Raw genomic sequence first — 17,285 nt, forward strand, 5'->3', positions numbered from 1 at the left:
AATACCTGGATGGCAGGGAGGACACTGTCTCCATCAGGGACCTCGCACCCTCCAGAACAGAGGATCAATGACCTCAGGTGCCTCACGAGCTACCGAGCTTTTTCTTCCCACTCCTGCTCAGGGCCTCCGAGGACCCAGTTCAGGAAGAGAGTGAACCCCCTTCTATTGTCGAACCGGAGCCCCAGCCCAACACCCTTCCATCATAGGCGGACTAGGAGACTCAAGGAGCCTAGCTCCCGATGCTAAGGCATTCCACCAGGATCTCCAGACCCCCAGGACACCTGAATCTGTAAATATGATTGTAAATATTTCTCTTCTGTGTCTGTTACTGGCTTCTGATCCTTGTTCTCTTCATCCACAGACCTTTAATTCTGAAGGAAGGGATGAATGTAATAAACTGGGATTCACTAGAAGTGCGCTATACTCTAGGCTGGTTCCGCCTCCTGGCCCCTCCCCCTAGGAGCCCATATATAACCTTTGTTTCCCACCTAAACCCTGAACCCCTCTGAAGCCTGTTCAAGAATCCAACCTGTGTTGTAAGCTAATAAAAGCATTTGATCTCCCTCCAATCGAGTGTGAGCTTTTATCTACACTACAATGTGTCCTCCCTGTCTGAAACTTATTCAAAAGTCACATCACCTGTGAATCGAGGTTGATTTTGGCTACCTGTTAGTGCACACCTTGCCATTGGCTAATTTAAATCACCTTGGGTCATTATTGGCTAGAAACACAGAAAGCCCTGGGCATTGCTCCACACCAGGTTGCTACTGTGAATATTGCTGGAAGTGTTGCAGGTGAGGTGTGCATGACACTGAAGCTGAGCCATAGTACTATGATGAATCAATACTTTCAGAGGGCTGTACCCCCCATTGGTACAGGGAATCGGCTGTGTGTAAGAGTCCATTTGTAGTGTGTGTACTCAAGTGTGTGAGTGTGTTGGTTATAGGTTCACTATTGTTGGAGTCCAACCTAGGTCATAGGTGAATGTCTATATTGTTGCTTAAGTGAAATAGTAATTGAGAACCATTTAACATCCACCACTGTTTGTCTCCTGTGTGTTAATTAAAGTCATGTGATTGTAATACGTGTTCAGACTCATCTCTCTGTGAACCCATTGAACCTGATACTCTTTCCAACACAATAGTCTGTAATCATGTGGCACATCTTAATTAAAAAAAAATAAAGGTACAAGATGAGGAAGTTAGCTTTAAATATTCAGACACCATGCTCATTGCAAACTCTTCCAAATCATACTTTTGCTTTGGTTCTTGTTGTCCCACCTTATGTTGAGAAGGTTTTTGGGGCAATTTTAAAAAATCAAACCATAAAATGGAAGATTAAGAAGCAAAAACAAATCAGAAAATAGGTTCATTTGAAATTGACAAAAAAGGTCAATCTTTCCTAAATATTTACATGTAAAATTAGCCTCCCCCCACCCCGAGTCTAGTGATGTGCATTGCCAGTATTCATCAATAGATTGAAGCAATTGAATTAACCTCAACCAGCCCTGTGCAAGGCATACTAATCCATTTTTATAAGATGTTCATGTTAAAAAAATAGCTCAGCACAAAATGATCAGAAATATCACACCAATGAACCTATGGTCCATTGATGCAGTTCTTTAAAAAAAAATTGACCTTGAACAGGAAGGATCAGAAATGTTGACAATTAAGGTTTACATAGCTAGAATTGTATTGTAATATATTTGAATAGTTTGTGCTTTTTATCTCTCCAAAGAGTTATTTGCCATCTATTGTGGTAAAAAAAATCATAGTATTTCTGGATTCCAGTGAGGGAAGGAATAGGAAGTTATGGCAGAGTTGGTGCAGGAAGCAGAGGTTCTGGGGAAGGTATGACCTGTACAAAAAGGATGGGTTGCAGCTAAACTGTCAGAAATATTGTGTTCAGTCTGCTTGCCTCATTTCAGGAAGGATGTGGATACTATGAAGAGCAGGCAAAGGAGATTTATCAGGAGGTTGCCTGTTTTGCAGAACATGTCTTATGAGGCAATGTTGACAGAGCTAGGACTTTTCTTATTGGAGCAGAGAAGGATAGGAAGTGACTTAATAGAGGTCTTAAGGTTATAAGAGGCATATATAGGATAGAAGGCACACACCTTTTCCCCAGGCGAGGCTAGCAAACACCAGAGACCATCTCTACAATGTGGGGAGCTAGGTTTAGGGGAGACATCAGGGGTATACACAGAGAGCAATGGGTGCCTGGCATGCATTGCCAGGGGTGGTGTGGAGCGTGAATCAATAGGAACATTTAAAAACTCAGGCACATGGATTTAAGAAAAGTAAAGGGTTATGGGTGTGAGGTTTCATTTGTTGAGTGGGTTTAGCACAATATTGTGGGCTGGATGGCCTGTACTGTCCTTTAAAATTCTATGTTCTATCATCTAAATTGGATCAAGGGGGAAAAAAATCCAATGTTTACATTGAGAATCTTGATCTGTAACCAGAGCTGTAGATCATCTTATGTTTTTAACAGTGAAAGCCCTGGCACCAATCTCCTTGAATCTGAATTGAACAAGCACTTGTATAAGGGTGATTGCATGTTCCAAATATTCTACGAATCAATTTGCCATTCATGCTTTGGAAACCCAGCTTCACCTAGGTAATGAAAGAGCAACACAAGTATGCTCATTTGTGAGTGCTGCCAACCTCCATGCATACTACCTCATATTGCAGTCATAACACTCAGTGTGTTTTCACCTCTCTGGGCTAACATGCGGAATACTGACAGTTTGACACCAGCAATAACAAATACCCATCTGGTATGTCAGGACGATTCTTGTAAGCAGTGTTCATTTCTTGGTCACAATTTCATCGTGAAGTTAAATAGAGTTGGTTTGAATGCCAGTTATGTAACAAACATTTCACAAAGCTCCAAAGACTGCCAGCAGTTGGAAACTCAAATAATTTGCCCAAATAATCAGTTAATATTGCATCTTTATAGCTGTTCTTAACCCTTGCTGCTGAAACAGACACTGGTGCTTTTTCTTTAATATTTATTCATTCAGAGAATTTGCACATTACCAGCAAAATCAGCACATATCCAATCCTTAATACCCCTGAATGTGGTGGCTTTCTCGGCCATTTCAGAGTGCAGTTATGAGCTAACCACATTGCTGGGAGTCTTGAGGAAGACCTAGACTAACCTAGACGAGGATGATGTGAACCAGATAGATTTGCGTGACAATTTGGTAGTTTTCCCATAATCATGACTGCTACTTCCCATCTACTTCAGATTTACTTGTTTGCTTGAATTCCAGTTGCCTAGGTCCATGGTGAAACACAAACCCCATCTCTGGATGAATAGTCCAGGACATTGGATAATAGACCAATAGCTTAACATTGTGCCTCCTGCCAAATCATCAATGAATTCAGCAAGTTTATATTTGTTGTTGCTTTGAGCTATGTGATCAGATTTCAAGAGCAGGTGTCACCTGTATAATTTTAAAATATCAATGAACTTTGATGCTGTTGTCAATTACAAGCTTCATTCATTGTGAGCAACCATGGCAGGCATGACAGCATCAGATTACAACAGTTCTTTCAACTCGGTCAGGGAAGGGGGAAATTGGGCTGAATTCCTGCTCCTGATAATGCTTGTTGATTTGAAATACAAACTGTGTGCTTCCACTAGACAAAGGAATTGTGTTTGTTTTTGGAATCCAATATAATGACAGACCACCAATTCTCTCAAATGTTTTAGCTTTTATAAATTATAATCAATAATTGCGAAATGGGAGTCAAATTGTTCTTGGAACTAATGTTGCCCAAAAGTAAATCCCTTAACCAAATGGTGAGGGGGGGGAGAATGGAATTTAAAATATGATATGAATGAACATCTTTGATACATTTGGATTCCTTTACTATTCATTGACAGTTTTCTCAAAATATTATTACGACAAAAATGACATAACCTCTCTGGAAATGACATCACTTTTATTATGTTCTTAAAACCTCTTAATTTTTAATGAATCTCATATTTCAAAATCCTTTACCTCATCTTTCAATTCTTTATGCAGGACTGATATGTGAACACAAAATATTATGAATTTGACAATGCAGGCTAATTGCAAGAAATGTTTATGACTAAAAATTGTATTGAAATGGGTTTCTGAAAAAAACCACAAAACAAGTTTACTTAACTTTTTAAAAAGCTTTAAGCTCATGAATAAATTACTAATTTTTACCACCATATGTCCTAATCCCTGTGCCCTGGCAATAGGGGTTACAATAATTGCCCTTAAGGCAACACAATAAAACACAAAATGTTACATCTTTCCTGCTGAGAAACTATGTTTATTTCCCTCTTCTCAGAATGGAGAATATACAGCACAGTACAGGCCCTTCGGCCCTCAATGTTGTGCATGCAGAAGTACGCAAAACCCTATATGTCTTTCCTGATGGCGATGGCCTGAATATTATTGGAGAAAATGAATTTGAAGATGTTAATTCGCGAAACTGCAGTTTTGAGATTCCACACAAAGATAGTCTAACGTGAACAATCACAAGTTACTGACAATACTCCTCCACAGACAATTGTGTTTACAACCTTGTCCACTGCAAATCTGGTGGAAAAGTGGCATAATTTTAAGTTACTTGCGCAGTCTTGTTAAAAATTCAGAGATTGTTAGGTTTTGTTACATGATGATTTCTAAGTGGGCTTTTATCAATTAATTAATTGAAAACAATTTTGGAATTATGAAATGATCATTCTGATGAAATTAGACTTCACATATGAGATTTATTCTTTTGGACAAATATGCTGTTCAACATAAAATATGATGGTAAGGTGTTTGAATGGGGACATTTTCATTGATTTTTACAATGCAAGTAGTTTTGAAATAATTCTTGTTAAATGAGTAATTTCAAATTGATTCCATGTACAAAACATAGGGAATCTGTGAATTATAGTAATATGGATATCTGTGCTTAACAATGCATAGGCACATACCATAAGTAGGTGCCCTTTTTAGTAATAGTGATGAAAAACTCATGCTTTTGCCATCATTATAACCTCAAAATCTAGGCTATTAACAATGACAAGTGTTTTATTTTGTTCAGAGGTACTTGATTCTGGAGCAAACAAAAACGAGTGAAAAAATTCAGCAGATCAAGAAGCATCTTTGGAGGCAGGGGGGCATGTTCAAAGTGTAAAAAATTTTATATTAAGTCCTACAGAAACAACCAGCATTAAGAAAAGAAACCACTGCTTTATTGCCATTAATATAAACAAAACCAAACCATAGCTTTATGTTTACTGACAGAAGATTTGTTAGCCTCACAGACAGACAAATTAGCATTCAAACAGAAAGAGCCACCGCTGTATGCAAACTGAAAAAGCGATCTGTCAGAACTTACTACCATTCATATAAACAAATGCAGAAATATCACACAGGAATGTCAGACACTAAGAGAAACTTCCTTTACTTTGTGTGTTAAAGATTTGATTTACCCTTCAGATTAATAATTAGCATCGGATAGTTAGATTGAAACCAAAGCTACACAGAAACAAAGATGTTTGATATATATTGGAAAGAACCCACCAGACATCATCTCAAATATGTAAAGAACCGAAATTTAAATAGGATTAACAATTAGCGTGATTAACTGTTTGACATTCCTAAAACAGAACCACAAAGACAGATGCTAATAAAGAATCAACTTCAAACAAACCTGTTTAACAACTTGGGAGAAATGAACCACCAAAAAGTGCCATATAGGTATACCAAATCACTATGAACTTTGAGTGAGATCCGGTACTGAGGAAGGAAGACACCATCTACCCGGCTTTTGTATGCCTCACTCCCGCTGGCATAATGTAATAAACTTGATTGTATGTTCCGTGGTTCTGCCATGTATTTTCAGTGTCTATCGCAAAAGCTTCAGGTCAAGACTCTGTAACAGGAATAAGAATGTGGAGGGAAGATATCCAGTACTTAGAAGAGAGAGGGAGGAATGAAACAGAGGCTGGTAGGTGATAGGTAGCTCCAGGCAATGGAGGGTTGATGGACAATTGAACAAAGAGTAGAGAATAGGAAAGATGAACCAAAGAAACCCAGGTAGATTGGCATGTGGGTGATGGCAAGATGGAACCAGGCACGGAAATCTAAAGATTCTTGGTTATGAGGGATTTTGTATTTTGTTTTGCAAAACTCAAAAATATAATCTATTATTTTGGAAGCAAACTTAAAAATGTAATTAGTTCATTGCAGCTTTGTATAGCTATGCACATTAACTAAGTCAACTGTAGCCCTTTATTAAATCGTCCCCACAAATAAAGATTGCAAAATTGCAACAAACAGATGAAACAGGTAATGAACATGTTCACTTCGTGTAATGATAATAGATTTATTGTCATAAGTGAAATGTACATGTTCCAATATTCTTAACAGCTGCCTCCAAATGGGTACTTTTATTTTAAAAAGTACACATTAAGTTACCCCTGTACAAAAAAGAGTAATAAATATTTTTTTTATTCCACTAACTATAACTGCATAAGTGGCATTTCAATACTACAGACAGGTCTTTTTGTGGTGCCAGAGTAGTTTCTGATTCAGGTGGTAGGGAGAGGTTCAGGAGCCTGATCACTTCGGGGATGGGGGGACCTTTCTTGATTCTGGAGGCACTGGCCTTCAGGCTTCTTTCTGTACATTTTTCCCAAAGTCAGCAGCAAGAAGAGGTTGTGACTCAGGTAATAGGGGTCCTTTACGAGGCAACAATTCACGTAAATGTCTTCAATAATTTGGAAGACAAAGTCTCTGATGGACTTGGCTGTGTTTCCTACTTCTGGAGTCTTGTGCATTCTTGGGCACACAAATTAACAAATCAAACCATGATGCAGCCAGTCTACAAACTTTCCACAGTGCACCATTAGAAGTTTATGTCAAATCTCCTCAGATTTCTTCGAAGATAGAGGCATTTGTGTGCCTTGTTCAGGAAAGCTCAACTGAAATGTGGGCTCCCAGGAACTTGAAGGTTCTACCTCTCTACCTTTATCCCATGAATGCAGACAACTGTGTGGTCCCTCGATCTGTCCTTCCTAAAAATCAATAATGTGTTCCTTGGTCTTGGTGATATTGACAGCAAAACCTAACCAGATTCTGGATCTCCATTCTGTGTTTGGACTCATCATTTCCCATTATCGAACCAACAACAGTGGTGTAATTCGTGAATTTATAGATTGCATTGGAGCCCAACTTGGCTCCGCAGTTGTGAGTGGACAGGAAATAGAACAGGGAATGAAGCACACAGCCTTGAGGTCCCCACATTGATAGTCATTGAGTAAGAGCTAATGTTACCAATTTACTCTAATTGGTGTCTACCACTGAGGAAGTCAAGAATTCAGTTGCAAGGGGCTGCGGAGAGTTCCTGATCCTTTAGCTTAAACATACATTTTACTGGTATTAAGATCATAATATATCGGAGCAAAATAAGGCCATTAGGCCCATTGAATCTGCTCTGTCATTCAAATTATGATGATGTGTTTTCTTCTTAGCTTCGTTCTCCTGTCTTCTCCCCATAACCTTTGACACTATTATTATTCAAGAACTTGCCAACCTCTGCTTTAAATATACCAAATGACTTGGCCTCTCCCCGTCCACATCATTCCTTTTACCAAAATGCACTTCCCTACACTGTATTCCATCTGCCTCTTTTTTGCCTGTTCTCCCAACCTGCCCAAGTCCTTCTGCAAACTCCCTGCTTCCTCAACTCCATCCAATCCACTTATCTTTGAGTCATCTGCAAATGTGGCCACAAAGCCATCAATTCTGTCATTAAATCAATTACATTAAATCAAATGTGAAAAAGCAGCAGACCTCACACCAACCACTGCAGAACACCATTAGTCAGCCATGAATACAAAATTATGAAGGGGTATAGTTAGAGTAAATGCAAGTAGGCTTTTTTCCCACTGTGGTTAGATGAAATACAAACCAGAGGATGTGGGTTAAGAGTGAAAAGGGAAAAGTTAAGGGGAATATTAAGAGGAATTTCACACAGAGAGTACTGGAAGTGTGGAATGAGCTGCCAGCTGAAGTGGTAAATGCGGGCTTAATTTTAACATTTAAGAAAAATTTGGAGAGGAATATGGATGGGAGGGGTATGGACGAATATAGCTTGAATGCAGGTTAGTGAGATTAGGCAGAGAAAACGTTTGGCACAGTCTATTCTATGGTTCTAAAAGGCCCCCTTTATTCCTAATCTTTGTCTTCTGTCAGTCAGCCAATATTCTATCCATGCTAGTACCTTCCCTGTAATTCCACGGGCTCCTGTCTTGTTTGGCACCTTTGTGTGTGTGGCACCTTATCAAAGGGCTTCTGAAAATCCAAGGAAAGAACATCCACTGACTCTCCTTTGTCAATCCTTCTCGTTACTTCCTCCTAGAATTTCAGCAGATTTGTCAGGCAAGATCTCCCTGAAGGATTATGGTATCAAATACCGAGCTTCAGCAATGAACATCAGCCTGATGTAGGTGTTCTTGGTCCAAGTTATCTAACACAGAATAGAGGGCCAGTGAGATTACTTTTTTGATATTAGACAAATTGAAGTGTATCAACGTCCTTCCAGAGACAGTTGATTTGGTCCATAAGCAACCTGCCAAAGCATTTCATCACAGAGGACATCAGTGGTTAATGCAGGTCACCTCACTCTTTGGTATAATAAATAACTTTTTGAAGTAAATGTGGATTTCTGACCATTGTTGTGAGAGGTTGAAAATATCTGAAAAACTCCAGCCTGCCGCTTTGCCCAGGTTTTGAAGGACCATCTGGGTCTTACACTATCTCAGGACTTATCTTTCTGAAGGTTCCTTTCACATTCACCCTGGGAAGCTTGTAAGGGTGTAGCATTGTTTTCCCTTTCAAAGTGAGCAATTATTTCCCAGTTGCTGAGTAGAACAATGTGGGATTTTTTTGGAAAGTGACAGTGGAAAAAAGTCATCTAAATCCAACCCACTTCCCATTATCAGTGAGAGCTAAGGTAGCAATAAATGCAAGAAAGAACAAAAACATCTACCAGATAAGAACACAATGCAAATAGAATGCCCATCAGCTCAGGCTACAGATGAGGGCATCCATTTTCCAAAGTGCATTAAGCAAATGTTTAGCTGTACAATATTGCCCAGATGTGCCTAAACAAGAGCTGCATAAGAAACTGAATAGGTGTTGTCATTTAGTGTGGGGAGGGGAATTAAAACTAAAGGATAGCTAGCAGAAAAGTGATATCGTCTACTACGATCTTAGCTCAGAGTCATGGCATTAAAGACATATTGTTCTGAAAATGGCCAAAGAAAGGTGATCGTGGGATACTGGGGGCTGATTTGCCAGGGAATGCTCAAAAGAAAGAATGTTTGGGGAGTGACATGATTTCAGGAGAAGGATGAGGTAAATTGCAACATGTTTGACTTAGTCACATTTCCTGAATATTTTTAAATGAACCAAAAATGATCAGTCATGTTTCACCTGAGAAAAGTCCATTTCAATCACATAGCACTGAAATAAACTGAGCAGTACAATTACATTTCTAAATTTGTGTGTGGTAGAAGCCATTTCCAACTCTAGAATAAAAATTGGAGATGAACAGTTCTTATTAAATATTAACATGAATTTGGCTTCATTGTGGAAACACCAGTTTTACATTCTGACCCAATGAAAATTTGTGGGTGTATAATTCATTTGATCTTGGAACAAACTGCCCAGAAAGTACTGTCATATGATATAAAATCATAGAGCTACGGATAGCCCAGAGGTTTACGAGATTTATCCTAGGGATGAGAGGATGAATGCATGAGGAACATTTGATGATCCTGGGCTCTTCCCACTGTTTTGAATGATGACAGGGGAATCTCATAGAATTATGCCCAAATAGTGAAAGAGTTAGAAAGATTGAACATGGTGATAATGTTTTCAGTAGCTGGCGATTCTAGGACCAAAGGGAACAGTCTCAGAATAAAAGGATATCTCTTTAAAACCAAGATGAGGAGAAATTTCTTCACGTAGAGAGAGGGCGGTGAATCTATGGAATTCCTTGCACAGACTGCTGAGGAGACCAAATCATTGGGTATATTTAAAGTGCTCATTGATGCCTTCTTGATAAATAAGGGAATCTAATGTTAAGGAGAGAAGGCAGGAGAATGGAGTTTAAAAGAAAAAATACATCAACCATGATTGGAATGGCAGACCAGATTTGATGGGCAAATTCTGCTCCTAAATTCTATGGCCTTAGCACAGAAACAGACACTGGTCCAACTCACCCATTCTGACCATTGCCTTTCTGATGTAATCTTGCTTGTCTTGATCCCTCTCAACCTTCCTTTACTTGTCCAAATGTCTTTTAAATATTATAACTGTATGCACTTCAACCTTCATCAGGCAACTCATTCCCTTTACATACAACTCTCTGTGTGGAAAAGGTTGCCCCTTGGGTCACTTCTAAATCTTTCCCCTCTTAACTTAAAGCTATGCCCTCCTGTTTTAAAATCCCTTACATTGAAGAAAGAGTTATGACTATTTGCCTTATCTTTACCCGTCAAGATTTTATATACCTTGATAAAGTCATCTCTCAGCCCCCAATGTTAAAGGGAAAAAGTCCTGGCCTAGCCAAGCTCACCTTATAACTCGAGGCTTCCAGTCCTGCTAACATCCTTGCAAATCTTTTAGCGCCCCCTTCTAGCTTCATGATATCCTTCCTATAGCAGGGTGTCCACAAAATATTCCAAAATTGGCCTCACCAATATTTTATGCAGTTATAACATGACATTGTAATTCCTGCACTCAGTGCCCTGATTAATGAAGACAAGTATCCCAAACAGCACCTTAACCACCCTGACTCATTCTTAAAGAACTATTTCCTGCATCCTCAGGTTTCTCTGTTATCCTAATAGTATATTCAAACAGCAAGCATGCTTTCATCACATCTGTGGTTCTGACTAAATTAATCAGTCCTACTGTTATTTTTGTCTGCCCACTCTTCCACTGTGAGAGGTGGAATAATAGTAAACTCATTGGAAACCATCTGGCTTGTCTGTTTTAATCCTTGGATGACATTTTCTGATCATAGAAATGGAATAGTCTCCATTAATAGTCAACCCCATTACTTGACCAGGTTTTGACTACAATAGGTCATATATTAATGACTACAGATTCAGAAAATTCAGAATGACAAGACTGTAAAATCACACTGTGTGATTTTACAGCTCTCATCACAAAACAGCCAAATAAATTAGTCAACCAAAATATCATTATCTGTACCAAAGATACAGGGTAACAGCTTTTAGTAAATTCAACATTTAACCAATTGGACATTAGCATCATTTGTTTTACAGTGTGCAATCTTGGTCTTCCAACATGAATTCAAGGTTTTTATTTGCAATTTATTTTCATCTTAAAATAGAGATTTAATTCAATGAGGTATACATGTAGGACACATGCCTGCAGCATATTGGTCATGAAAGGCTTATCTTGAGGCATAGCTGTAACCTTTCAAGCAATAAATGTTCTGAAACTTTACATGTAATCTTAATTCAAACTTAAACTGATCATTCAACTGTAGATCTGCAACAAGTTATGTGTCTCCCCTAAATTCACTACAACTCAGCTTATTGTGTATAATATTAAAGTGCAACATAATCAGTTTATAGTAGCCAAATTTGACACCAAAAATCCCCGGTTAATGATTGTGAATAATGAGCTCTCAGTGATCTACACAAGATGGCATAATTGGCATAGCAGCTAGTGCAATGCTTTACAGTGTCAGCGATCGGGTCTGGTGTTCAAATCCCGTGCTGTCTATAAGGAGTTTGTACATTCTCCGTATCCATGTGGGGTTTTCCCGAGGGCTCCAGTCTCCTCCCACCGTTCAAAACGTAATGGGGGGCATAAATTAATTGGGTGTAAATTGGGCGGCACGGACTCGTGGGCCGAAATGGCCTCTTTCCGTGCTATATGCCTGAATTTAAAAAAGACAACTCTAATGATCAGCAAAACTCATTATGGAATACCAAATCAATCCAAATTCTATTTAGTTAAAAGAACACAAAAATGCTGGAGGGACTCAGCAGGTCTTGCAGTGTCCACAGGAAGTAAAGATATATAACCAATGTTACAGGCATGAGCCCTTTTTCCACGGTATGAGCAAAACCAGCCATATGCCTGAGCATTTTGTGCTTTTTTTCCCCCAAAATTACAACTTCTGCAGATGTCTGTGTTTCACACAATTCTATTTTAGTTTATTTTTGGAAGACTGAATTTCTCCAGCAAAGGGTATGTAATGGGAAACTGTTGCAACTTCATGCTTGTATTTTGATTCTGAGGGTCTCCGAACGGAGGTGTTGCAGCAAGATTTCTGGAGGTGCAGGGCAACTTGAAGAGCATCTTCCAGATTTCTGTGGTAAACTGCTTATGCTGGGAATTGCTGTGTGGAAATACTGTTTAGAAAGTCCAAGTGCTGATTTTTACATCATTTCTCTTCCCATAAAAATGACCAATGTTTGAAATGGACGTGTTGGCTTTCAGTGCATTATGTTCCCACATGGTCCAAGAGGAACACTCTCAAGTTCTTTTCTTGAGCTACAAACACTCACAATCCTCTTACAATTGTAATCTCCCATCTCCCAGTGAGTTTTCATTCAGAAATGATGTTTTTTAATCAATTAATGTTTTAAGAAGGGTACTGAATGGGTCATATCTGCCTTCTGCTATATTAGCTTTGTTGCTTGTGAAATTGATGGTTTAGATTTCAGTAGATTAAATGTGATCTCCCTTCAAAGGAAGAGAGAGCAAGCAGCAATTCTGTTCCAGGTTCCTGCTTGCATTATGTAGCTAGAGAGACTTAAAATGTCAAATCCTGACCAAACATCAAAACAAGCATTTTCCCAACAGGTGGAAATGAGTATTCATTTGAAGTATTAGCAGTGCCTAGTTTTCTGCCTGACCAGCCAAGTACACTGCAATTGTTTACTGATGTTTCTGTAGGAATTGGTTAACAAAGAGCAGGTGGTAGTGTGAACTGGATAACTGCCCTCTGAATGTTATATTCAGGGCACACAGGACATACCAATTATTCTGATGTCAGACTGAAACAACTGTTGTTGAATGCAGGTCCCTTTACTTAACTCAACCAGCTCATGAATACTAACTTCATTATTCTTGATGCCTTCAAGCAAGGTATAGATAATTAGTAAATTATGAAAAGGATGCAGAGTTATGAGAGAGAGAGAGAGAGAGAGAGAGAATGGTTAGAGCAATGCTATTACAGCACCAGTGACCCAGGTTCTAATCCTGCACTGTCTGCAAAGAAAGTTTGTACATTCTCCCCATGTCTGCATGTTTTTCTTTGGGTGCTTTGGTTTCCTCCCAGATTCCAAAGATGTTCTGGGTTAGTAGGTTAATTGGTCGCATGGGCTTGTGGGCCAGAACCGTACTGTATCTCTATATTTAAAAATAAAAAAACATGAAATGAATGAGTGGGCAAAAGATAGCGGGCAAGGGTTTGCTAGATGGAGTACAATAATGGTAACTATGATATCATCACTTTGGAAGGAAAAATAGAAGATCAGCTTATTATTTAAATAGCAAAAGATTGCAGGATGCTGTTATGCAGAGGGTCTTGGGAGTGGTTGTGCACGAATCGTAAAATGTTCATTTGAGGGTGTATCAGCTAATCAAGCAGGTAATTGAAATGTTGGTTTTCATTGTTGGAGGGATTGATTTGAGAGCAGGAAGTTTCTACTGCAACTTCACCTCAAGCACTCTTTATAGTTAAAATTTTTGTTTTTAAGTTTTGAGACTAACATTTTTAAATTTAGACATCCAGCATGGTAACAGGACATTTTGGCCCTGAGTCCGTGCATCCCAATTTATACCCAATTAGCCTACACCTCCAATATATTTTGAATGGTGAGAAGAAACCAGAGCACCCATGCAGCCACGGGGAGAATGTACAGACTCCTTACAGAAAACGTGGGATTCGAACCCTCGTCTGGTCCCAATTGCTGGTGCTGTAAAGGTGTTGTGCTAACTGCTATTCCAACTGTGCTGCCATTCAATCTGTAGGATTCCCCTTCCCATCTGTATCCACCAATCACTGGCTAGCCTATGCTCCTACCCTCCCCCTCTGCCCTCCATCTTTTTATTTGGACATCTGCCTGATTTTCAGCCCTCCTGAGGAAGGGCTTAGACCAGAAACTTCAACTGCCTTTTTTCTTTCTATGGATGCTATGTGACCTTTTGAGTTTCTCCAGAACTTTTGTGTCCTGCACTGGACCCTAGTTACTGCATATTTCTTGTTTATCTCCTTAAAAAAGGATATACTGGCTCTGGAGGTGGCACAGAGGAGGCTCACCAGGTTGATTCCAGAGATGAGGGTTTAGCCTATGAGGAGAGATTGAGTCACCTGGTACTATGCTCACTGGAATTCAGAAATTTATAAAATTATGAAGGGGGTAGATAAGGTGAAGGCAGCAAAGTTGTTTCCACTGACTGACAGGACTAGAACTAAGGGATCATCACTTAAGAAATTTTATTTAGTATCATTGTTTAGAGCTGCAGTTTCTTTCTCTTTAACCAAGGTTAATAAGATGATAGAGAGCCCCGTAGTTAAACATACTTTACGTATATGATATCAATTTTGAAGATATTTTGGACTGAAGAATTTCTCTTTATCCAGTTTTATATCATTTAATATTTTTTCACCTTTCTGGATTGATCAGGCCTTTTCTAACTGGAAACAGAAAGGTATTGGTATCTGTTGAGATCAATTTTTTGATGGTTGTCTTGTGTCTTTTGAGCAATTATCTACTAAATTTAATCTTCTAAATTCACAATTTTTTTTTGATAATTGCAGATTAGGAATTTTTTGAATACCCAATGAATTTTTCTCCACACTCAGAAAGTAGATGTCATCGATGTAATTTTTTCTCTTGCATCCTTCCCAGAAGGGCTTAATTGCTCACATTTATGATATTATACTGAAATGATATCAGTTTCCAATTGATAAGATTAAAGTTACATGGGAATAGGATTTACAATTAACTACTTCTGACGATTTGTGGGAAAGGATTTTTAAACGTGTTAATACATCCTCAATCTATGCCCATCACTCACTCATCCAATTTAAAGTTGTAGGCCAGGCACAGATGTCTAAATGTAAATTTGCACATACATTTTCAGATGTCAACCCTCATCACAACAGGTGTAACAACGGGGTGGCATTGTTATTTTGGTTTTGCCTGGGATTGGAATCTTATTGGAAAGAAATTGTCAATACTTTATCTACAATTTTAGCTGTTAACTTAGAGCTGAATCGAATTTGGAATGTTGATTGAAAATATACATCTGTCACCATCCGATCGCCATGTTGTTGCATTCACGATGCTTATAGCTTGATTATCTATTTTGCTTAGGTGAAGAGATTCAATTTCCACCTACCTATGTCCAGTGGATGTGGCAAACCTTAGCTTGTTTAAGTTTAGAGAAGATTAACTGTGCTATAACTGATATCAGTGTTAGGTTTAATAGAATGTGGTGCCCATTTATTAATTTTTTTCATGATTCTTAAACCTGCTTTAATATGATACATTTTATTATTGTTTTTCCCTTCATGTTATCTATTTTCTGGTTTATTATTGAATTTTATTTTTTAAGGCATCCCTACTTTTAATTTCTAATTTTCCACTATTAGGATAGGATTTAGATAATTTAGTTCAGGATTAGTTAGATAGTTGAGAATATATATATATATATATATATATATATCCTTTCTACTGTTTTTATTATTTGAGCAATAGAGCTGTGGGGAATCAATTATTGCATGTTTATGATGTATATCTGTTTGATTTTTAATCTGTAACCTTGCATTCTATATATGTTATTTTTGTGCCTAAAATTAATAAAATGATTGGAAAAGAAAGCACTAGGGATACCTAGCCTCAGGATTCATGAAAGTAGATTTAGGATGGAAGAGGAATTGTTTTTCCAAGTGAATCTTTGGAATTCTCTGTCCGAGGAAGCAGTGAAGGCTGCCTCATTTAATGTGTTTAAGATAGTAGGAGAGTTAAGGGGTACGTGGAAGAGAAAGGATAGTGGCACCGTGTCCATGGCCAGATCAGCCATAATCTTATTAAAATACAGAGCATGTTCAATGACCTACTCCTGCTTCTTTCATTCTTCTGAAGAGTTAAATACATGTTCCTCTAATTAACAAAATTTGAATTAGTCGCGGTTCAATATACAGTTCAATACAAGCTTATCTATTTGATTTTTGATAGAAAGATATTTGGAATTGATTGGAGCATCTGTTTTATACTTTGGACAAATCAAAAATTAAAACAGATACTCCAATTAATTATGATGAAATAGATCAGTTCATTTCCACTTTAATTCATGTGTTAGCAGACGTGAAACTGGAATTAAATCAGTAATTGCTAATTAGAAGCCAAGTTCATGGATTCAGTAACCCACAATTCTTTCCTGAACAATCCAACAGTCTCTCATGTCATCAGCCCAGGTTTCAAATAACTAAACGCCTGGCAAAACTAGGCGACATAGTGAGTAAAGGGGAGATCAGCCCAGACCCAAAGAGAATGAGACCACTTATGGATCAACCCCCACCTGTGACACAAAAGTCCCTCAAGCGTTGCCTGGGGTTTTTCTCCTATTACGCTCATTGGGTGCCTAATTACGCAGATAAAGGGCAACCACTGTTTAAAACAACTAGTTTTCCCATCTGAAGAAGCCCTCCGTACTTTTGAAAACATCCAACAGAATATAGCCAAGGTGACAATGTCAGCTATTGATGAGGATTTACCATTCCAAGTGGAATCCGATGTGACAGATTGAGCCTTATGTGGCCTTTTTCTCTCGAACATTACAGGGGCCGGATGTCAGGCAATCCTCTATCGAAAAGGAAGCGCGAGCTATTGTAGAATCCATTCGCTATTGGAAATACCTTTTAACCAGAAGGAAATTCACTTAACTGACTGATCAAAAATCTGCTGTCTACATATTCAACACTAAATTGAAGAGCAAGATTAAAAACAATAAGATCATGTGTTGGTGAATTAAGCTTTCTACTTATGATTACGATATATTCTTTCGCCCAGGAAAATTCAATGACCTCCCCAGATGCGCTTTTTTGCATGACCTGCACAAGTCTGCACCTAGACCATTTGAAATACCTTCTTGATGAATTATGTCACCCAGGGGTCACTAGATTTTGTCATTATGTGAAGTCCCTCAATTTGCGGTACTCACTACAAGACATCAAGAAACT

The 17,285-nt window shown here is 38.5% G+C and overlaps 1 protein-coding gene across 7 annotated transcripts in view; it reads right to left on the bottom strand.

Moving 5' to 3' along the window:
- kcnh3 (potassium voltage-gated channel, subfamily H (eag-related), member 3) overlaps positions 1-17,285 on the bottom strand; it is a 698,780-nt gene that overhangs the window by 537,496 nt on the left and 143,999 nt on the right. For 2 of the 7 annotated variants that reach the window (XM_069934513.1, XM_069934514.1), the window contains exon 5: positions 16,821-16,961. The exons of the other annotated variants lie outside the window; for them this stretch is intronic. In XM_069934513.1, coding sequence (XP_069790614.1) covers positions 16,821-16,881 — 61 coding nt within the window. In that variant the 5' untranslated portion in view covers positions 16,882-16,961. The remainder of the gene's footprint in view (positions 1-16,820; positions 16,962-17,285) is intronic. 7 annotated transcript variants of the gene reach the window in all.

The sequence above is a fragment of the Narcine bancroftii genome, chromosome 4, assembly GCF_036971445.1.
Source record: "Narcine bancroftii isolate sNarBan1 chromosome 4, sNarBan1.hap1, whole genome shotgun sequence".
Classification (NCBI taxonomy): domain Eukaryota; kingdom Metazoa; phylum Chordata; class Chondrichthyes; order Torpediniformes; family Narcinidae; genus Narcine; species Narcine bancroftii.